Source organism: Salmo salar, chromosome 29 (assembly GCF_965601325.2).
Source record: "Salmo salar chromosome 29, fSalSal1, whole genome shotgun sequence".
Taxonomy (NCBI): Eukaryota; Metazoa; Chordata; class Actinopteri; order Salmoniformes; family Salmonidae; genus Salmo; species Salmo salar.
This window is the reverse complement of record NC_138319.1, coordinates 29,047,501-29,070,384: the sequence shown is the minus strand read 5'-3', so window position 1 is coordinate 29,070,384 and position 22,884 is coordinate 29,047,501. Positions and strand designations below refer to the sequence as shown.

The following is a 22,884-nucleotide window of genomic DNA, read 5'->3' as shown; positions in this document are numbered from 1 at the left end:
AGACCTCCCCAAGTCCCCCTGGATGAGACAGACTCAGACCTCCCCAAGTCCCCCTGGATGAGACAGACTCAGACTTCCCCAAGTCCCCCTGGATGAGACAGACTCAGACTTCCCCAAGTCCCCCTGGATGAGACAGACTCAGACCTCCCCAAGTCCCCCTGGATGAGACAGACTCAGACTTCCCCAAGTCCCCCTGGATGAGACAGACTCAGACTTCCCCAAGTCCCCCTGGATGAGACAGACTCAGACCTCCCCAAGTCCCCCTGGATGAGACAGACTCAGACACACACACCAGTGCCTCTAGCTTTTTTGGGTCCCTAAGCGAGATTTGGTCCCCACACCTTTTAAAATAATTTCATGTAATCCTAATCATTTTGGGGCGAGAGAAACTGCAGCAGTTTTAAAGCTAATTTCCTGCTATTCACATTGTGCCATGACTTATGCCACCTTCATATGATATCTGAGTGAGAGTGACTAACAAAATCAATAAGGGCCCCCTGGAGGTCAGGGCCCCAGGGCACATTCCCTGCATGCCCGGTTGGTCAATTGGTACTGATTAGGCCTAGGCCTACTACAAGGTTTATAGCTAGACTAGTTTACCTAGCAATCTAAAGAAGAAATCTGACATGGGATAACTGAGTGACTGACATAACAAGCAATAAACTGCTGATGCACTACCAAATGTCGAAATGTCACATTGTGTATTCTACTATTTTAAACTCTCAACAGTAAGTTGAGACCCCGACGGAGTTCCTAAAAATGGGGGCCCCGACCAACAAAAAAAACGCCCGAGAACATATTGAGGCCAGATGTTTAAGATACAGAACTGAGAAACAAGATCCATTTATTAGCCAGACAGAAAAGTCCTGTTTTTCTTTTAGAATTGAATAATAACAACGTAACGTATTGACACGTACCTATACGTCTATGCCTACAAAGAAAGAAGTGCAGATGTTGGTAGGCAGAACATAGATATGTAGCCTATATCTATGTAGCAAACTGACTTCCTAGCGTAATAATAATTGCATTTCAGGTTTGGTTTATTTTTAGCCAGAACCGAAAGTTCCTCCAAGACTGCGTCAAGCTTTTCTTCACCGTGGTTTTGCCTGCTGTCCTGACTCTGACTTTCCCTTTCCTCCCTCTGCCTCTCGCTCTCTCACTCTTTGCTGGAGGGAGAGGGGGACAGAAGTTAGCTACCCTCTACTCCGTTTTTGTCTGGAACCGGAGCGGAACAGAGCAGGGCGTGAGGCGGTGTTCGGTATGGCGGGAGGCTCAAGCGGCGTCTCATTTCTCGGGGTTTTGCTGCTCGCTGCGATTCTGGTGCAGACCGTGGCCGTTACTGTCACCGTGCTGTACTTCACTAACGTCCTCAACACGGTAAGAACCGGGTGAATAAAAGGGGTAGCAAAAATACACTTACTATATACGGTCGCTTGATGGAGCTTGGATTTTGCACTTTTGTGACTATTCCATTGGCTCCATTGTTTCAACTAAATGATGTATGTTGAAAGTATTTGAAATGTATTTGATCCAGGCTTGATATGGGTTGTTTACCTTGTGTTTATGCGATGTTGCGCAGTGCAGTGCCAATTCGCATACAGTTGGAGAAAGTAGTTCTGTTCCAACAAAGCTTTTTGCGTGTTGCTCTGCAAATTATTTCCCTGACTTGTTTGATGATTGTAATAAACATTGCCTACGTGTGCAGAGGACGCTCAGTGCATTCTGTAAGATAAGGAGTGTTTGTGTTGTAGTGATGTGCCCTGGGAATAAGGAAGTTCTGTGCAGAGAACTGCAAAAGGTTAGTGCTATCTGGAATCCTTGGGATGTCCCTAGACTAAACCCTAAACCTAACCTGAACCCCTACATTACCCCTTAACTTACTCTAACCCTAACCATTTTAAAGTTAAACTTCAATGGGGTAACATTAGTTCCAAGTTAACATTAGTCCCAAGGATCCCGGAGAGCAAAATATTGACTGCAAGAAAACTTTGTTGATATGGCAATTATCCAATTGTATTGTTTTCTTATTGTTTAACCTTGTTTTAGCAGGGAACATTAAGTGTATTCTAAGTGCATTGTCCAAGTGGTGTTGAAATTGTAAATGTTTGACTTTTGTTAGGCTCCTTGTGTTCTCTCATGCAGCTGTGTAACCTGGATTCTTTCCATAATGATTGAGCAACAATGCTGACTCTCCCTCTTGGCTTCCCTATACTCCCCCTCTCTCCCATTCTCTGTCTGTCTGTCTGTCTGTCTGTCTGTCTGCCTGCCTGCCTGTCTGTCTGTCTGTCTGTCTGTCTGTCTGTCTGTCTGTCTGTCTGTCTGTCTGTCTGTCTGTCTGTCTGTCTGTCTGTCTGTCTGTCTGCCTGCCTGCCTGCCTGCCTGCCTGCCTGCCTGCCTGCCTGTCTGTCTGTCTGTCTGTCTGTCTGTCTGTCTGTCTGTCTGTCTGTCTGTCTGTCTGTCTGACAGTGATTACGGTCAGTGGTTATGGATGTTAATCATTACCAACCTGTATACAACAGGAAACTGAAACCTAAAAAACAGCAGCAGAGAAATGTTCTGAAGACGTATACAGACAGACACTCCGTTTGGACATGGCAGAATTAGTTTGATTACAGTGTAACTAGAGGAAGTCAAGTAAACAACTGTTTATGATGCAGTGTTCTCAACTCTGGTCCCCCAAGAATCCCTAACAACATTAGCCTATACTCTTTGTTGTTCAGTGGAGGTGTGTAGTATTTAATTGAAATGTGTGTGTTGTTCAGATGAAGGAGATGTTTGCAAGGAGCAGTGTGTCGTGTCTGACACGGGCCGACCTCAGAGGGGGATACATAAGCTCCTCCACCGAGGGGAGAGGAAACCCCTGCTGGCAGGTCACACAGCAACTACACGCCCTCATAGAGAAGGTAACACACACCCTCATAGAGAAGGTAACACACACCCTCATAGAGAAGGTAACACACGCCCTCATAGAGAAGGTAACACACGCCCTCATAGAGAAGGTAACACACGCCCTCATAGAGAAGGTAACACACATCCTCATAGAGAAGGTAACACACACCCTCATAGAGAAGGTAACACACATCCTCATAGAGAAGGTAACACACACCCTCATAGAGAAGGTAACACACATCCTCATAGAGAAGGTAACACACACCCTCATAGAGAAGGTAACACACATCCTCATAGAGAAGGTAACACACGCCCTCATAGAGAAGGTAACACACACCCTCATAGAGAAGGTAACACACATCCTCATAGAGAAGGTAACACACACCCTCATAGAGAAGGTAACACACATCCTCATAGAGAAGGTAACACACACCCTCATAGAGAAGGTAACACACATCCTCATAGAGAAGGTAACACACACCCTCATAGAGAAGGTAACACACACCCTCATAGAGAAGGTAACACACGCCCTCATAGAGAAGGTAACACACACCCTCATAGAGAAGGTAACACACATCCTCATAGAGAAGGTAACACACACCCTCATAGAGAAGGTAACACACATCCTCATAGAGAAGGTAACACACACCCTCATAGAGAAGGTAACACACATCCTCATAGAGAAGGTAACACACATCCTCATAGAGAAGGTAACACACACCCTCATAGAGAAGGTAACACACATCCTCATAGAGAAGGTAACACACACCCTCATAGAGAAGGTAACACACATCCTCATAGAGAAGGTAACACACACCCTCATAGAGAAGGTAACACACACCCTCATAGAGAAGGTAACACACAACATCCTCATAGAGAAGGTAACACACACCCTCATAGAGAAGGTAACACACATCCTCATAGAGAAGGTAACACACACCCTCATAGAGAAGGTAACACACATCCTCATAGAGAAGGTAACACACACCCTCATAGAGAAGGTAACACACACCCTCATAGAGAAGGTAACACACATCCTCATAGAGTAGATATCCGCCTCGCAGGGGTCCCAGGTCTTCTGATAGGATCATTTACCATTATCCACAGATCTAGGATAAGATTACTCACCCTTAATCCTAACCTTAACCATTAGAGGGGAAACGCAAAACTGACCAAAGATCAGCAACTTCACTCGCCTCAGAAGAGATTCAGACATACAATAGGGTCTTTGTAGTGCAGTCTGGGATGGGATCCACTGTGGTTTAATCAACACTGGAATGTACTCACCTGGCCAGAGACACACGCAGACACACATACACTCACACACACTTTTTTCAAGAAGGTTTTGGCTTTTATTTGAAATATGTTAAATAAATTGTCTTTCTCTTCTTTCTCTCCCCGTCTGTCTTTTGTTCTGTTTCTCCGCCGTCTCTCTCTCTCTCTCTCTTCAGTCCTTGTCTCAGCGATATCAGAGGGAGATCTCCTCAGCAGTTCGAGGTGAGATAATGACCTGTCTGACTTATAGAACTAGGGCAAAACGGCCCCGTTCCCTGTCGGACTGGGATTTGAATTAGTAAAGCTGACATAGTAATAAGTAAGCAAGCCTTGTCCAGAACGGCTCATATGGCAGGAGTGAGGAGCCTATCTCCATTTTCTGTAGCGTGAGGAAGCTTGATGTACAATTTCCAGCTATGGACAGGACGCTAGTAAACCACTAGATATAAGTAACCTTTAATGGGAATGTCCATTTTACAAGTTCTATGTTGTTATCACTGACTGATGTTTGACTAGGACAACTAATTGATGTTCTAGCTCTCTCTCTGTCAGATGAGGTGTCCAGGGTGTTGCCCTCACTGGTGATGGAGGACCGGGCTCCTTCTCGCCCCAATGTCGCCGCCCACGTCACTGGCAGCTTGACTCCCAAAGCAGAGAGGGAGGGAGGAGGTGAGACCTGTTTACATTTTCACCCTTCATACTCTGCAACTACAACAGAGACACTCTGTGTGTGTGTGTGTGTGTGTGTGTGTGTGTGTGTGTGTGTGTGTGTGTGTGTGTGTGTGTGTGTGTGTGTGTGTGTGTGTGTGTGTGTGTGTGTGTGTGTGTGTGTGTGTGTGTGTGTGTGTGTGTGTGTGTGTGTGTGTGTGTGTGTGTGTGTGTGTGTGTGTGTGTATAAGCCTGTGAAGCCTGGTGTTGAGAGTTTGATGAATGCAGGTTAGACTCTGGGGCCGTGTCTCACACCTGTGTGTGCTGTGTTGTTCAGGTGTGTGTGAGTACACTTCAGAGAGAGGGGAGAGGAGAGCGTCAAAGGGATTACATATCACTACAGTAACTAGTAATACAGACATCAAGCAGTATGTCTCCCATGTGAGCTTTTAACCCAGTGTTAGATCTGGTAGAATGCACCAGCCCTGGACAGAGTGACAGCTCGGTGTGAAGTGTTCCATTTATAGCCCAGGCCTAGTCTGTAGACATACAGTATTTTATTGTATTTTATTTATCTTATAGCACACTTTCAATAATATCTATTGAGGGGATTGAGGCCATTTACACTTAGTGGACAAAACATTAAGAACATCTACTCTTTCCATGCCCAGGTGAATCCAGGTGAAAGCTATGGTCCCTTAATGATGTCATTTGTTAAATCTACTTCAATCAGTGTAGATGAAGGGGAGGAGACAGGTTAAAGAAGGATTTTTAAGCCTTGAGACAATTGAGAAATGGATTGTCTATGGGCCATTCAGAGGATGAATGGGCAAGACAAAATATTTAAATGTCTTTGAATAGGGTATGTTAGTAGGTGCCAGGCGCACCGGTTTGTGTCAAGAATTGCAACGCTGCTGGGTTTTTCACCATCAACCGTTTCCCGTGTGTATCAAGAATGGTCTACCACCCAAAGGACATCCAGCCAACTTGACATTGGAGCATTGGAGTCAACATGGGCCAGCATCCCTGTGGAACGCTTTCGACACCTTGTAGAGTCCATGCCCCGACGAATTGAGGCTGTTCTGAGGGCAAAAGGCTGTTGCACAATAGGTGTTCCTAATGTTCCGTATACTCAGTGTCCGTAGACTGTTCTATTCTCAACCGATTCTACTGTATTCTGTCTTAAGACCTAGCTCTGTCTAACTCCTGACCCTGCCTACTATTGCCTTTCTCCTTCCTGTCTGGCCACAGGTTCTCCGGGGCGGCGTGTGCAGGGGCAGAAGATCTCGTGGTGGGAGGGGCATAAAGGGCTGGCATTCCTTCAGGAAGTCCGATTGGTTGACGGGGAGCTGGTGGTGCCTCGCCCAGGACTCTATTATATCTACGCCCAGACCTACTTCAGACACACCCACCCCGAGGGAGAGGGGGGGGAGGAGGAAGAGGAGAGGGAGCAGAGGGGGAGACCCATGCTGCAGTATGTCTATAAGAAAGTGAGTTCACGGTGCCACGGTCGTGTTCAACATTAGTCCTATAAGAACGTTTGTTTTTAACATTTTGGATAGCTACAGTTGAAGTCGGAAGTTTACATACACCTTAGCAAAATACATTTAAACTCCCGCCCCCTGGACAATTCCTGACATTTAATCCAAGTAAAAATCCCCTGTCTGGTCAGTTAGGAACACCACTTTATTTTAAGAATGTGAAATGTCAGAATAATAGTAGACAGAATGATTTATTTCAACTTTTATTTCTTTCATCACATTCCTAGTGGGTCAGAAGTTGACATACACTCAATTAGTATTTGGTAGCATTGCCTTTAAATTGTTTAACTTGGGTCAAACATTTCAGGTAGCCTTTCACAAGCTTCCCACAATAATTTGGGTGAATTTTGTCCCATTCCTCCTGACAGAGCTGGTGTAACTGAGTCAGGTTTGTAGGCCTCCTTGCTCACACACGCTTTTTCAGTTCTGCCCACAAATGATCTATAGGATTGAGTTCAGGGCTTTGTGATGGCCGCTCCAATACCTTGACTTTGTTGTCCTTAAGCCATTTTGCCACAACTTTGGAAGTATGCTTCTTTGTCTGCTTCAAAGTACGATCTTTGTCCCCATGTGCAGTTGCAAACCGTAGTCTGGCTTTTTTATGGTGGTTTTCGAGCAGTGGCTTCTTCCTTGCTGAGCGGCCTTTCAGGTTATGTCGATATAGGACTCGTTTTACTGTGGATATAGATACTTTTGTACCTGTTTCCTCCAGCATCTTCACAAGGTCCTTTGCTGTTGTTCTGGGATTGATTTGCACTTTTTGCACCAATGTACGTTCATCTCTAGGAGACAGAACGCGTCTCCTTCCTGAGTGGTATAACGGCTGCGTAGTGCCATGGTGTTTATACTTGCGTACTATTGTTTGTACAGATGAATGTGGTACCTTCAGGCGTCTGGGAATTGCTCCCAAGGATGAACCAGACTTGTGAAGGTCTACAATTTATTTTCTGAGGTCTTTGCTGATTTCTTTTGATTTTCCCATGATGTCAAGCAAAGAGGCACTGAGCTTGAAGGTAGGCCTTGAAATACATTCACAGGTACACCTCCAATTGACTCAAATTATGTCAATTAGCCTATCAGAAGCTTCTAAAGCCATGACATAATTTTCTGGAATTTTCCAAGCTGTTTAAAGGCACGGTCAACTTAGTGTATGTAAACTTCCGACCCACTGGAATTGTGATACAGTGAATTATAAGTGAAATAATCTGTCTGTAAACAATTGTTGGAAAAATGACTTGTGTCATCCACAAAGTAGATGCCCTAACCGACTTGCCAAAACTATAGTTTGTTAACAAGAAATTTGTGGAGTGGTTGAAAAACGAGTTTTAATGACTCCAACCTAAGTGTATGTAGACTTCCGACTTCAACTGTATATGATATCGCAAGTGTTTATGGAAGGTAGTGATGGTGCTGTCTCCTCCGCCAGGTGTCCTCCTACCCGGTACCCATCCTGCTGATGAAGACAAGCAGGACCTCCTGCTGGTCCCGGGACTCCCAGTTCTCTCTGCACTCCGCCCACCAGGGGGGGCTGTTCCCATTGGCTGCCGGAGATCACCTCCTTGTCACCGTTAGCAATGCCTCCGCCATCGACATGGACGAGAGGAGCAGCTTCTTCGGGGCATTCCTGGTCAGCTAGAGGTCAGGAGTTCGTCTGTATGGTGACTCAGAGGGCTGGAATCTGGGATACACACTGTTTGGGAGCCATGTGTGTGTACTGACAGACAAATCATTTGAGAGCTCTGTGTGTGTGTGTGTTTTTTACAAAGCTTTAAGCTCTGTGACTGTGCTGGACACTGTGCTTGTGTGGTTATCCAATCATCTTCCACCCTGGGGCCTAGGATCCAGCCTTCGCTCATGGCTCATCCAATGAGCTGTGTCCAAGGCCAGCAGGCCTGTGTTGATTGGATGAAAAGCAGCTGAGTGGCGTGAGGTAGGGGTTCAACGTCTGCTTTAGAACTTCATTGGACAAATGAGCAATAATCAACCAATGAAAAGTGAGGGGATGATTGTGAATAAGTCGTAATACTCTTTTCATCCATCCTAAAAGGATGAGTCTCCTGTTTGTATGAACTCAGAGATGATTTTAATGTAAATATGAATGTGGGGTGTTTTGGTGTGGTGGTTCTGTGTTATAACTGTATGGACATTGAATGTTGTTTCATTGTAGCCTGTCATATTTTTAACACAACCCCAAGCTCTCACCTGAGTAACACTGCCTGCGACCACACATTCAATACAGCACTTTTTCACTTTGTTTCACAGTATAGATGTTTCAGGCCACGACCCAGGAGGCGTACTGTAGCCCAAACCCACTGTCACTATGGGAACCAGTGTTAGGACATGGGTAATATTCACTTTACTAAAAGATTTACTGATTCTCCCGACAGATGATGGACTGATATATATATATCCATAGTTATAGACAAGCAGAGGTCTGGACAGGGATGCCAGTTAACCCGTCTCACTGGAGGGGGGGGGGGGGGGGGGGTTGAATAATTTTACCGTTCATTCATGACTCCTGTAGATCCAGATATTATGTGTGTGGCTGTGGAAGTGACGTTACCATGGAGACACACACTAAATAGGTTGTTAATCACCGGTGCTGGAGTCCAACTGCTCTCATGTTCATGTAGAAAACATGTCTGTAAATGTGCCCAATAAAGACACCAAAGAAACTAATATAGGCTATCATTGCTTGTGGTCACATATAGCAGTAAGCATTCAGTACCAATCTATCACAACAAAACAGACTTGAGTCAAGGCGTCTTATGTGTGGACATTATATCAAGCATCTCCCGCCCCCTACTGGCGGGTAGATATTACTGACGACCAGTGGTCATACTAAAGACTGCAGGTGAGCTGACTCCACAGGACAAAGAGGGTGGAGGTATGCATTGTGCATGGTAAGTCATGTGAAGCGATTTGTGTAATGTGAATTGTGATTATTTCATTGGACTTTAAATAGTCTGACATTTAATTTTGCTTTGGTGTAAGTGTCAAAAAGAGACAACACAACTTAGGTTTTGATTTTCTTTTTTGTGGAAATATGTTCCATGTATATTACAGGTTTTTAATGCCCGAGGGAAACAAAAGGACAGCTGGAGACAGCAGAAACTAGCACTAATAGGACAGCGACATCATTTAGACAGAGAACCGCCCACATGGGATTTGATAGGCTGACAGTTGGAGTGGGCGTGGCCCACCACTACCTAGGTTAGGTGACATCCAATAAATACTGCAAATGTTTGTTAATGTAACTTATAAAATATATCATAAAACATCCTCTTAAATGGAATTTAATAAGTTCTGTGTACAAAAACAAAAGTTCATAAATTACAGTCAGTCTACTGATGTCGGTCTGTGGCTGAGGCCTGTCAAATAGCAGCCTACCCCTATCTAGTGTACTGAGGTCCTGGCCAAAATAAGTGCACTATCTACGGTACCACCCCCCCTCTGACACACAGCACAACGAGCCCATCGCAGGCCAACACGTCATGCCCTACACATCACCGATAGTACAAAACAAAACTTCTAACCCTCACAAAATAAAAATCTCTGAACATACAGTAACGATATCCCTCTTCCATCCATCTCCATGTCATCAGTACATAAGACCAAAAGCACATTCCAGGCGCTGTATGGAGAGTGTATATGTGTCTCTGAGTAACACTCCCTCTACCGCCTGTCACAGTAGCTGCCTTATTCTCAACCCCGCCCCTCCAGGTCCATCTGCACAGCCCATTGGTCAATAATGTCCAAGGAGGGCGGGTCTTCAACAGTCAAACCTCATGTCCAGCGAATCATCATACCCCCTGTCCTCATGCCCTGCCCCCACCCCGGACAGGAAGGACACCCCTGTCGCTCCTGTTGCCGTGGTGATGAGCTGGTTGCCGTGTGGGGTGTTGCTGGTTGCCGGGCTACGCAGGGCTGCAGCTGTGATGGAGGTCAGGTTGATGCCGAGCGTGAGCCGCGTCTGTTCTAGAGCCTTCTCTGGAACCGCAAACGCCTCCAGCTTCTTCTCCCCGTTCGCCATGTAGGAGTTCTGGCAGCCGCGGCAGATACAGTCCAGACATGCCTTGGAGGAATATTCATATTATTTACAGTCAGTGAACTACAGATAGAGGAGCACTGATGTCAGACCAAGCCATAGTAAATCTATAGTAACTCACCTTGCGGTTGGAGTAGCAGGGGCAGCGCTGCCCCCTGCAGGTGAGAACAGAGGGGTTCTGAGTGGCTCTCCCACACTTACAGCCCTTCTTCTCCACTGGCTTCTTGTACAGGGGCTTGGAGGGGCTGGGTGGGTGAGAGAGAGGGTGAGCATGGCCGTGGGGGGGCAGGCGGTCACGGGGCTGGGCGCGGGGCTTGGGGACCCCCTGCCTGGCCTTGGTGTAGGCCTTCTTAGGTCCCCCGTGGTGCTCCAGACTCTTCTTCAGTCCCTTGGATGACACCAGCATTGTCTTACCCACCTTGGGAGGCCCTCCATTCGGCACAGGCGCCAGGTGAGGCGGGGTGATGGCGGAAGGGAGTTTGGGCTCCCGTTTGACAGTGGCGGTTGGGAGGTGAAGGGGGTTGGTGGCGCCCAGGGGTGGGCCTCTGAGGATGGTGGCGATGGGGAGGGGCTGCACCTTCTCACTGTCGCTCTCAGAGCGTGAACGCTTGCGGTGGCAGTGTGGGGGTAGGCGGGGGAGAGCAGGGGTGGGCTGGGGGGGAGGCAGGGGAAGTCTAGGGATGTTCTCTGGGGGGAGGGAGGGGGTGAGGCGAGGGGAGTCAGGGGTAGGAGGGCAGTAAGATCCATTGTGGGGGGGTACAGAGGGATTGTCTGGCTGGGGGTCAGGCAGTTCAGGGTTGGGTTCTGGCTCCAAGGTCCTAAGAACCTCCTCCACGCTCAACAACAGACCTCCACCATGTTTATTAAGCTCCTCCCCAAATGTGCTAATGTTACAAAGTCCCACCTCCCCACTACCTACCACGTCAACACACACAGGTAGCTCCTCCCCCAAGCTCTCCTGCTTCAGAACACCTCCACCTGTAGCTAAGGTAATAGGTGGTGGCAAGTCCTGATTGACCAGGCCGTTACAGTCGTGAAGCCCGTTAACCCCGCCCACAGGGATAAGCCCCTCCTCCTGGCTCTCCTCTGCAGGCAGAGCCTCAGTAGGTCTGAGGTCAGAAATTGAGGGGGCCGTCGGCGGAGTCTGGCTCGCCAAATCCATAATGTCCTCCCCTTCCTGCTCGCTTTCGGCCAATGACAGGCCCTCGTTAAGAATGGCGAGGAGGTCGGGCGAATCGCTGGCTGCGCTAGCAATGTGTGGGGCGAGAGGTGATTGGGCGATGTAGAGGCAGAGCTTCCTGTAGCAGTGGACCAATAAGGAGAGCTGTCTGTTCTCCTGGAAGCGGGAGTAGTCTTTACACCAAGAACAGGACGGCTTGAGCAGCATCCTCTGGCCCTTACAGCCGCGACACACATAGTGCTGGCACTGGGAGTTAGTGGGCGCTATGGGGTCCTGCAGCAGGTTACCTGGAGAAGAGAATCATTTTCAGGCATTTATGCTAAGACAAACATTCATTTATCCTTTATTCAACTGGGTGAGAACAGTTGAGATATAAATCACTCCAACGGCAGCATTACAATTGTCCATACAACATAACACAATAAACAGGAGCCATAATCATTATTAATAACAAGTTGATTATATGAAGCTTAGCAGTGGACTGATGATAATGAGTACTGAGGAGGTGGGCTATATATAAAAGTGATTCATTCAATTGCTCTTCCGCTCTGAATATTCAACTGTAATGAAGTGAGCACAACACCATGTCAATTAAGTCAACGACATTGGTTTTGAAGAAACCCCTTTGTCATATAAATAGTATATCATCATGGTCCAGGTAGAAAGTGAAGAGGGTTCATATTCTGTTAAATGCATATTTCAACCGTTTATAAAGCGGTAATATTGAAAGCGGCGGCTCAACACTGATTGCCTCTGCAAGGCTTGATGACCGCTGTGCTTTGAGAGCAGCTTCCTTAGCGACGGTGGTCGTTAGGGATGGCAGCTGAGAGAGGGGGCTCAGGCTGCAGATGGAGGGAGTTCCGTTTATAAACAACAACAAAAACGCCTTAGATATAGACCATGTTGGATGCGTCCTCTACCCGTCACACTAAAGCGGCCGCAGTTCCGACTTCAGTCATGTTTAGTGGGCCAGTAACCGAAAGTTTGCTGGATCGAATCCCCGAGCAGACAAGGTAAACATCTGTCGTTCTGCCCCTGAACAAGACAGTTAACCCACTGTTCCTAGGCCGTCATTATAAATAAGAATTTGTTCCTAACTGACTTGCCAAGTTAAATAAAGGTTACATAAAAATAAAACGAAACATGTGCTTACACGTGCTTAACCAACAATGCAGTTAAGAAAACACTTACTAAATAAACAAAAAAGTAACAAAATAACGAGGCTAAATACAGGGGGTACCGGTACCGAGTCAATGTACTGTACATGTAGGTAACGTTAGGTGACTATGCATAGATAATAAACAGCGAGTAAAAACGTCACCCTATTGAATGAACCTCGTGTATACTCACCCCCCCCCACCAAAACCAGAAGAAACACACCAGTAGTATTCTTCACTGAGCTAGTGCGGCTGCTCCGCTGCGCACGCACCGTCCCACAACACAAACATGCCCCCCACTGACAATCACGAGGGCACCGGACAGAACAAAGGACGCTGAATGAATAAATAAACATCTGACAAACACTCGCTTCTGTTCTGGCTGTGCAAATACATGTACCTGTCCGACAGTGATTTAGTTACACATGTGGCGGAGCAGGGAGGTTAGCTAGCTGAATGAGGTTAGCTACCTAGCTGTGAAGAATGGGGAAATGTAGCTAACCCGTGCAGTAGCTAGCTACTAGTTTGATTTGATTCAAACAATTCGGTCAAATTAGCCAGTCTAAGACTGGATCAGTGTGAAGCTATGGAATACATTGAAGTGGATCGTAGGGAGACCTGCAGTAGCTAACCTAGTTAGTTTAAGTAGACATCCACGCCATCGGCTAACTAGTCTCCCCGATGTCCAACGGGAACGGGGGTGTGTCACAGTGACTGGTGTTCCATGGCGAGGGATACAGCTAAACTAGTTAGGTATAGTAGCTATATGGATATATACAGGGGAACCGAGTCCCTTCAAATAATAATACTACCGATGCACTTACCACACACGAGGCAGGACAGCGACTGGCGGAAGAAGGGCAGCTGCTTGTAGAGCTCCGCCAGGGCCCGGGGGTCGCGAGGGTCGCACTGCAGCACCGAACGACACGCGGACACGTACAGAGTGGTGGCATTCACCGGGTTCATCTCAACAGCCAAGGGACGGAAACATCCAGTCCGAGGAAAAAAAACGAGCAAACACACACGCACAAGTCCTCCGGTGAAAGTCTTGTGGCTCCCGTTTAAATGGAGAAGAGCCTCACAGCTCCCTCCTCGTCCGTTCTATTACCCTAAAGGAGGATGGGAGGGCATAGATGGGTGGTGTAGCTAGCTAACTACTAATGGTGCTAACCTAGCTTAGCTTTATCGCCAAAATAGTGCTGGTAAGAGTCTATGCACCAAATAGGTAAATGTGTGATACAGCTAGAAGGTAAGTTAGCGGCAAATCAGTTACAAACATACAGGTATGAAGTCTATGTCCGTGGTAGCATGGGTAGAACATTACTGTATTCATAATCACAACCAATTCATCGTTAGCGTTTTCCTCTTTTCCACGGCACGAAATATGCCCAAATGATCATCATGGCATAAAAATAAAACTGTTAATCCCATTAAGTGCATACATACAAAATAAATCTCGAGCAAATGAATTTATCAAAGCCCGTTCACTTGTCTCTCACAGCATCCGTGAAGCGAGCAGCCCTCGCTGGTCGACTTGTAATTCAACAACAATACAGTCACTGGTGGCGCTCTTTCTCCAACTCCGGCCTCCAATTACCTACTGTTAGACACCTTCGTACCAAATTCAAACACAGCTGCTTTGCTAACGTTAATAGTATAATCTTATTCGTTTATTCTCCCGCATTCCTTCCTTATTCGCATCTTCCTCAGAGTTTTAGCTAAAGTTGGCTCCTCTACTTCTGGCCTGCATATTCGTGGCACGTAGGCAGTGATAGTCAGCAAGCAGCACGCTCGGATTCTGTTGTTGTCCGCGGTTCATGGCGGCTACGCTGCGAAAACAAAACAGGCCGCCTTGGCTCCCACTAGCGCACGGAGTAAAAGCCAGTTAGTGCAGGATAACTAACAAGAGGGGGTAAACTGGAAGAGGTAGTGGAGAATGAAAAGAGAGTATGGACATCTTTGTTGAAGAAGTAAAATAAGCGCCCGTCAGAGCACCGGAGTATATTTACGCCGGCCGTGCGAGCTTGCACCGGCGGCACCAGGATATCAAGAACAAAAATAGGCCGCTTTTCCTCTTTTTGGAATTAGTCCTTTGTTTTTACCTCCTCTCCGATTGAGTATGAGCAGAAAAGCAATCGGTGAGACGACGTTATCTGTTAGCGTTCGAAGAAGAATAACACTCATGTGTATTATTGGAGTAAGATTGTAACAGTTGTGTGTTTCTATAGCCTGCTGCTATCGCCAGGCGCGGAGGTTATTCTCCCCTCCCTTTTCCTCCCTGCCGTCAATCAAACAGAGGGGCGCTGTTTCTCACATCTCGCGAGAATAAAATTCTTCTTCGTGTGGTTTTCCGGCAGCCTAGACACTTTATTCACAGAGTTTCTAAACCCAGAAGCGCAGCATCGCGAGTCTTCCGGGAACGCTAGCGAAACAGACCAAACATGAGCAGGCTGTGGGTTAGGGGTTCGAGAAGTCAATGAGAGAAGTAAAACATTCTTCCTTAGTTGTTCATTTTCTCGAAATCTAAAGGCGCAACCTAGATTCGAGCCAATGTTTTAAGTAGTTGAACTTCGTATTACTCCAACCTCGTTAAAGTGACAAACTGACACGTTTTCATTTTCGTCAAAAACAACTTTATATTGAAGGAGTGCCTTTGATTTGACGGCCTATGCACATGCGCAGTTTGGCGCGAGAGACCATTAAACCCGATGACGTGTTTCTACGCATGAGCTTAGCTAGCCAACATCACCATGACATCGCCTACAAGCAGTGTTGGCCTAGCTTCATACTATACTGTCTTTGCTTTCTTCTTCTCCTCTGGTATTATGGCGGTCCGCAAACAAACGTTAAAGGTGCATGCCGCCCCCTACTGTACGGCTAGTGAATGAGAATAAACCCACCATGTACCATGCAAAAATAAAAAAATTAATTAAAAAAAAAAACATCCCACTCCTTCCGCCATACTCCAAATCACATCCCTACACAGGCTCAGGGGCCTGTGAGGACGGAACATTAGTGGACAGGATTCCTTGTAATGCCTCTCCCTGAGTCCCCAAAAACTTTCAGCCGCAATCACAACAATTGTATTTATTTGTTTCACCTTTATTTAACCAGGCAGGCCAGTTGAAAACAAATTCTCATTTACAACTGCGACCTGGTCAAGATAAAGCAAAGCATTGCGACAAAAACAACACAGAGTTACACATGGGATAAACAATTGTACAGAAAACAACACACTAGAAAAATCTGTATACAGTGTGTGCAAATGAAGGATGGAGGTAAGGCAATAAATAGGCCAATAGTGGCGAAGTAATTACAATTTAGTAATTTACACTGGAGTGATATATGTGCAGATTTTTAAATTAAAAAAAGATATATATTTCACCTTTATTTAACCAGGTAGGCAAGTTGAGAACAAGTTCTCATTTACAATTGCGACCTGGCCAAGATAAAGCAAGCAGTTTGACACATACAACAACACAGAGTTACACATGGAGTAAAACAAACATAAAGTCAATAATATAGTACAAAAATAAGTCTATATACAAAGTGAGCAAATGAGGTGAAATAAGGGAGGTAATGGCAAAAAAGGCCATGGTGGCAAAGTAAATACAATATAGCAAGTAAAACACTGGAATGGTAGATTTGCAGTGGAAGAAAGTGCAAAGTAGAAATAGAAATAATGGGGTGCAAAGGAGCAAAATAAATAAATAAATACAGTAGGGGAAGAGGTAGTTGTTTGGGATAAATTATAGATGGGCTATGTACAGGTGCAGTAATCTGTGAGCTGCTCTGACAGCTGGTGCTTAAAGCTAGTGAGGGAGATAAGTGTTTCCAGTTTTAGAGATTTTTGTAGTTCGTTCCAGTCATTGGCAGCAGAAAACTGGAAGGAGAGACGGCCAAAGGAGGAATTGGCTTTGGGGGTGACCAGAGAGATATACCTGCTGGAGCGCGTGCTACTGGTGGGTGCTGCTATGGTGACCAGCGAGCTGAGAGAAGGGGGAACTTTACCTAGCAGGGTCTTGTAGATGACCTGGAGCCAGTGGGTTTGGCGACGAGTATGAAGCGAGGGCCAGCCAACGAGAGCGTACAGGTCACAGTGGTGGGTAGTATATGGGGCTTTGGTGACAAAACGGATGACACTGTGATAGACTGCATCCAATTTATTGAGTAGGGTATTGGAGGCTATTTTGTAAATGACATCGCCGAAGTCGAGGATCGGTAGGATGGTCAGTTTTACGAGAGTATGTTTGGCAGCATGAGTGAAAGATGCTTTGTTGCAAAATAGGAAGCCAATTCTAGATTTAACTTTGGATTGGAGATGTTTGATGTGAGTCTGGAAGGAGAGTTTACAGTCTAACCAGACACCTAGGTATTTGTAATTGTCCACATATTCTAAGTCAGAACCGTCCAGAGTAGTGATGGGCAGGCAGGTGCAGGCAGTGACGGGCAGGCAGGTGCAGGCAGCGATTGGTTGTAGAGCATGCATTTAGTTTTACTTGTATTTAAGAGCACTTGGAGGCCATGGAAGGAGAGTTGTATGGCATTGAAGCTCATCTGGAGGTTAGTTAACTCTCTGGGACATGTGGGACGCTAGCGTCCCACCCGCGGGATACACTGCCAACAGCCAGTGAAATAGCAGCGCTGTTAGGACAGCGCCTAAACAAGAAAAACCACACAGCCATTTTCCAAGCAAGGAGAGGCGTCAGAAAAACCAGAAATACAGCTAAAATGTATCACTATCCTTTGATGATCTTCATCAGATGACACTCCCAGGACTCAATGTTACACAATACTTGTATGTTTTGTTTGATAAAGTTCATATTTATATCCATAAACCCCATTTTACATTGGCGCGTGATGTTTAGAAATGTTTTGCCTCCCAAAACTTCCGGTGATTGAGCACATCAATTTACAAAAATACTCATCATAAACGTTGATAAAATTTACAACAGTTATTGAAAGAATTATTGATACACTTCTCCTTAACGCAACCGCTGTGTCAGATTTCAAAATAGGTTTACGGCGAAAGCACACTGTTCAATATTCTGAGTACAGAGCTCAGCCATCAAAGCAAGCTATACAGTTACCCGCCAAGTTCTGGAGTCAACTAAACTCAGAAATAGTATTATAAATCTTCACTTACCTTTGCTGATCTTCGTCAGAATGCACTCCCAGGACTCCCACTTCCACAAGAATTGTTTGTTTTGTTCGATAAACTCCATATTTATGTCCAAATACCTCCGTTTTGTTCACGCGTTCAGATCACTAATCCAAAGGCATAATGCGCCAGCGCAAAACCCGAGACGAAAAGTCAAATAGTTCCATTACCGTTCTTAGAAACATGTCAAACGATGTTCACAATCAACCCTTAGGGTCTTTTTAACATAAATCTTCGATAATATATCCAACCGGACAATAGCGTATTCATTTCAGAGGAAAAAGAAGGAACGGTGCGCCTGCGTGCCTGCGCAGTAAACAACTCGTTGGTCTCAGGCTTGAGGCAGCTCTTATTCTCTCCCTAGTAACAGTAGAAGCATGAAACAAGGTTCTAAAGACTGTTGACATCTAGTGGAAGCCTTAGGAAGTGCAAAATGACCCCACAGACACTGTAGTTTGGAAAGGCAATCAGTTGAAAAACTACAAACCACTTCCTGGTTGGATTTTTTCTCAGGTTTTAGCCTGCCATATGAGTTCTGTTATACTCACAGACATCATTCAAACAGTTTTAGAAACTTCAGAGTGTTTTCTATCCAAATCTACTAATATGCATATCCTACCTTCTGGGCCCGAGTAGCAGGCAGTTTAATTTGGGCACGTCATTCATCTGAATTTCCGAATACTGCCCCCTGTCACTAAAAAGTTAACACGGTGTCCAAAGAAGGGCCAGAAGTATACAGAATGGTGTCGTCTGCGTAGAGGTGGATCAGAGACTCACCAGCAGCAAGAGCGACATCATTGATGTATTCAGAGAAAAGAGTCGGCATGAGAATTGAACCCTGTGGCACCCCCATAGAGACTGCCAGAGGCCCGGACAACAGGCCCTCCGATTTGACACACTGAACTCTATCAGAGAAGTAGTTGGTGAGCCAGGCGAGGCAATCATTTGAGAAACCAAGGCTGTTGAGTCTGCTGATGAGGATGTGGTGATTGACAGAGTCGAAAGCCTTGGCCATGGCAATAAATACGGCTGCACAGTATTTTTTCTTATCGATGGCGGTTAAGATATCGTTTAGGACCTTGAGCGTGGCTGAGGTGCACCCATGACCAGCTCTGAAACCAGATTGCATAGCGGAGAAGGTGCGGTGGGATTCAAAATGGTTGGTAATCTGTTTGTTGACTTGGCTTTCGAAGACTTTAAAGAGGCAGGGTAGGATAGATATAAGTCTGTAGCAGTTTGGGTCAAGCGTGTCCCCCCTTTGAAGAGGGGGATGACCGCAGCTGCTTTCCAATCTTTGGGAATCTCAGACGACACGAAAGAGAAGTTGAACAAGCTAGTAATAAGGCTTGCAACAATTTCGGCTGATCATTTTAGAAAGAAAGGGTCCAGATTGTCTAGCCCGGCTGATTTGTAGGGGTCCAGATTTTGCAGCTCTTTCAGAACATCAGCTGACTGGATTTGGGAGAAGGAGAAATGGGGACGGCTTGGGCGAGTTGCTTTAGGGGGTGCAGTGCTGTTGACCGGGGTAGGGGTAGCCAGGTGGAAAGCATGGCCAGCCGTAGAATAATGCTTATTGAAATTCTCAATTATAGTGGATTTATCGGTAGTGACAGAGTTTCCTATCCTCAGTGCAGTGGGCAGCTGGGAGGAGGTGTTCTTATTCTCCATGGACTTTACAGTGTCCCAGAACCTTTTTGAGTTTGTGTTGCAGGAAGCAAATTTCTTAGCCTTGGCTTTTCTAACTGCCTGTGTATATTGGTTTCTAACTTCCCTGAAAAGTTGCATATCACGGGGGCTGTTCGATGCTAATGCAGAACGCCACAGGATGTTTTTGTGTTGGCTAAGGGCAGTCAGGTCTGGAGAGAACCAAGGGCGATATCTTTTCCTGGTTCTAAATTTCTTGAATGGGGCATGCTTATTTAAGATGGTTAGGAATGCATTTAAAAAAAATAACCAGGCATCCTCTACTGAAGGGATGAGGTCAATATCCTCCAGATTACCCGGGCCAGATCGATTAGAAAGGCCTGCTCGCGGAAGTGTTTCAGGGAGCATTTGACATTGATGAGTGGAGGTCGTTTGATCGCTGACCCATTACGGATGCAGGCAATGAGGCAGTGATCACTGAGATCTTGGTTGAAAACAGCAGAGGTGTATTTGGAGGGCAAGTTGGTTAGGATGATATCTATGAGGGTGCCCGTGTTTACAGCTTTGGGGTGGTGCCTGGTAGGTTCATTGATAATTTGTGTGAGATTGAGGGCATCGAGCTTAGATTGTAGGATGGCTGGGGTGTTAAGCATGTCCCAGTTTAGGTCACCTAGCAGCACGAGCTCTGAAGATAGATGGGGGCAATCAGTTCACATATGGTGTCCAGAGCACAGCTGGGGGCAGAGGGTGGTCTATAGCAGGCGGCAACAGTTAGAGACTTGTTTTTAGAGAGGTGGAGTTTTAAAAGTAGAAGTTCAAATTGTTTGGGTACAGACCTGGATAGTAGGACAGAACTCTGCAGGCGATCTCTGTAGTAGATTGCAACACCGCCCCCTTTGGCCATTCTATCTTGTCTGTAGATTGCAACACCGCCCCCTTTGGCCATTCTATCTTGTCTGAAAATGTTGTAGTTAGGGATGGAGATTTCAGAGTTTTTGGTGGTCTTCCAAAGCCAAGATTCAGACACGGCTAGGACATCCGGGTTGGCATAGTGTGCTAAAGCAGCGAATAAAACAAACTTAGGGAGGTGGCTTCTAATGTTAACATGCATGAAACCAAGGCTATTATGGTTACAGAAGTCATCAAAAGAGAGCGCCTGGGGAATAGGAGTGGAGCTAGGCACTGCAGGGCCTGGATTCACCTCTATATCGCCAGAGGAACAGAGTAGGATAAGGGTACGGCTAAAAGCTATGAGAATTGGTCGTCTAGAATGTCCGGAACAGAGAGTAAAAGGAGCAGGTTTCTGGGGGCGATAAAATAGCTTCAAGGTATAATGTACAGACAAAGGTATGGTAGGATGTGAATACAGTGGAGGTAAACTTAGGTATTGAGTGATGATGAGAGAGATATTGTCTCTAGAAACATCATTGAAACCAGGTGATGTCATCGCATATGTGGGTGGTGGAACTGAGAGTTTGGATAAGGTATAATGAGCAGGGCTCGAGGATCTACGGTTCCGGATCGCAGGCAGACTCACTCGGTTCCGGATCGCAGGCAGACTCACTCGGTTCCGGATCGCAGGAAGACTCACTCGGTTCTGCACAGTGGGCCGTCTTCCTTGGTTCCGAACTTTAGGCCGTCTCACTCGGTTCTGCACAGTGGGCCGTCTCCCTTGGTTCCGAACTGTAGGCCGTCTCACTCGGTTCTGCACAGTGGGCCGTCTCCCTTGGTTCCGAACTGTTGGCCGTCTCACTCGGTTCCGGGCTTAACACTCTCACCAGATACTCATGACGGGGTAATGTTGTCGGATAGTCTGGACGGGGCACTGTTGCCGAATACTCTGGACAAGGCACTGTTGTCGGATACTCTGGACGGGGCACTGTTGTCGGATACTCTGGACGGGGCACTGTTGTCGGATACTCTGGACGGGCCACTGTTGTCGGATACTCTGGACGGGGCACTGTTGTCGGATACTCTGGACAGGGCACTGTCTCCGGACACTCTGGACGGGGCACTGTTTCCGGAAGCTCGAGGCTGGGCTGATGCACTGGAAGCCTGATGCGTGGGGCTGGTAGTGGAGGTACCAGGCTGAAGACACGCAGCCTAGGGCTAGTGCGGGAAGCAGGAACCGGCCAAGTGGAACTAATATTACGCACTGGAAGCCTGATGCGTGGTGCTGGTACTGGAAATCACAGTTTGGGAACACGCACCTCATGGCTAGTGCGAGGAGTGGGAACAGGCTGAGTAGGACTAGGCTGACTCACTGGAAGCTTGATGCGTGGTGCTGGTACTTGACGTGCCAGACTAGGGGTTCGCACTTCCGGGTCAGCACGAGAGGCGGGAACTGGAAATACTGGGCCATGGAGGCGCACAGGCGGTCTTGATTGCACCTCCTGCACAACCCGTCCTGGCTGGATGGAACTAGCAGCCCTGTACGAGCGGGGTGCTAGGACAGGGCGAACTGGGCTGTGCAGGGGCCTGATGGTTACCGTGCGTAGAGCGGGCGTAGGGTAGCCTGTTTCTAGGAGGCGCACCGGTAACCAGACGCACTGTGCAGGCATCCTCCTACCAGGCTGGATGCCCACTCTAGCACGGCATCTGCGAGGGGCTGGAAAAACTCACACTGGACTGTGCGTGCGTATGGGCGAGATTGTGCGCACTTCTTCAAACTTCGGCACCCTCCACTCCATACACTTCTCCATATAAGCACGGGTAGCTGGCTTAGGGCTCATCCTTGGCCCAGCCAAACTACCCGTGTGCCCCCTCCCCAAAAATTATTGGGGGTGCCTCTCGTGCTTCTCCCTCAGCGCGTACATGGCCTCATACCGACGCCTCCCTGCCTTAGCTTCCTCTATTTCTTCCCTTGGGCGACGGTATTCCCCAGCCTGGTGCCAAGGTCCAGCCCCGTCCAGAATTTCCTCCCACGTCCATTTCTCCCGTTGGTCCAACTCAAATTCCCTTTTCTCCTTCCTCCGCTGCTTGGTCTTTTTGTGGTGGGTATCACGGGTATCGTTGTGTATTGATGACCAAAACGCAGCGGGAATGTGGATGCTCATCTTGTATTTAATAATAAAGAGAACACAGAAAAAATAACAAAACAAAGAACGGCAGACGACAGTTTTACAGGCTATGACAACTAGCAGTGCAAAAAACAACTACCCACAAAATCCCCAGGTGAAAACAAGCATCTAATATATGACTCCCAATCAGGAACAACGACGTACAGCTGTTCCTGATCTGGAGCCACACAAACCACACAGAAATAGACAGACTAGAAAACCATAGAAAACCAACACTAGAACATATACTCAAACCCCAGGCTACATAAACCAAACACCCCT

The 22,884-nt window shown here is 46.7% G+C and overlaps 2 protein-coding genes across 3 annotated transcripts; one reads left to right on the top strand and one right to left on the bottom strand.

The window, feature by feature from the left end:
* The first annotated feature begins 955 nt into the window (after positions 1–955).
* On the top strand, positions 956–9,032 carry LOC106590519 (tumor necrosis factor ligand superfamily member 10). Of its 2 annotated transcripts, none has more exons than XM_014181608.3 (6): positions 956–1,377; positions 2,763–2,903; positions 4,341–4,386; positions 4,717–4,833; positions 6,064–6,302; positions 7,780–9,032. In XM_014181608.3, exons 1-6 carry the CDS (start codon positions 1,261–1,263, stop codon positions 7,987–7,989), a joined length of 870 nt encoding a protein of 289 aa, XP_014037083.1. In that variant the 5' UTR covers positions 956–1,260; the 3' UTR covers positions 7,990–9,032. The 2 variants fall into 2 exon arrangements, with proteins under 2 accessions (XP_014037083.1, XP_045566579.1); XM_045710623.2 differs by lacking the exon at positions 956–1,377 and adding an exon at positions 1,692–1,798.
* A 337-nt stretch (positions 9,033–9,369) lies between these two features.
* Positions 9,370–15,036, bottom strand: LOC106590518 (E3 ubiquitin-protein ligase MSL2-like). The gene is made up of 3 exons (XM_014181606.3): positions 13,563–15,036; positions 10,523–11,868; positions 9,370–10,428 (listed from the first exon to the last, which is right to left on the bottom strand). The coding sequence occupies exons 1-3, from the start codon at positions 13,702–13,704 to the stop codon at positions 10,126–10,128; spliced, it is 1,791 nt and encodes a 596-aa protein (XP_014037081.3). The 5' UTR covers positions 13,705–15,036; the 3' UTR covers positions 9,370–10,125.
* Between the last annotated feature and the right edge of the window lie 7,848 nt (positions 15,037–22,884).

Coding starts and splice junctions, on each gene's coding strand:
- LOC106590519 (XM_014181608.3), top strand. CDS start 1,261: ATGGCGGGAGGCTCAAGCGGCGTCTCATTTCTCGGGGTTTTGCTGCTC. Junction 4,387..4,716: donor GATCTCCTCAGCAGTTCGAG/GTGAGATAATGA, acceptor TCTCTCTGTCAG/ATGAGGTGTCCAGGGTGTTG. Junction 4,834..6,063: donor AGCAGAGAGGGAGGGAGGAG/GTGAGACCTGTT, acceptor GTCTGGCCACAG/GTTCTCCGGGGCGGCGTGTG.
- LOC106590518 (XM_014181606.3), bottom strand. CDS start 13,704: ATGAACCCGGTGAATGCCACCACTCTGTACGTGTCCGCGTGTCGTTCG. Junction 11,869..13,562: donor GCTGTCCTGCCTCGTGTGTG/GTAAGTGCATCG, acceptor TCTCTTCTCCAG/GTAACCTGCTGCAGGACCCC. Junction 10,429..10,522: donor CCTGCTACTCCAACCGCAAG/GTGAGTTACTAT, acceptor TATTCCTCCAAG/GCATGTCTGGACTGTATCTG.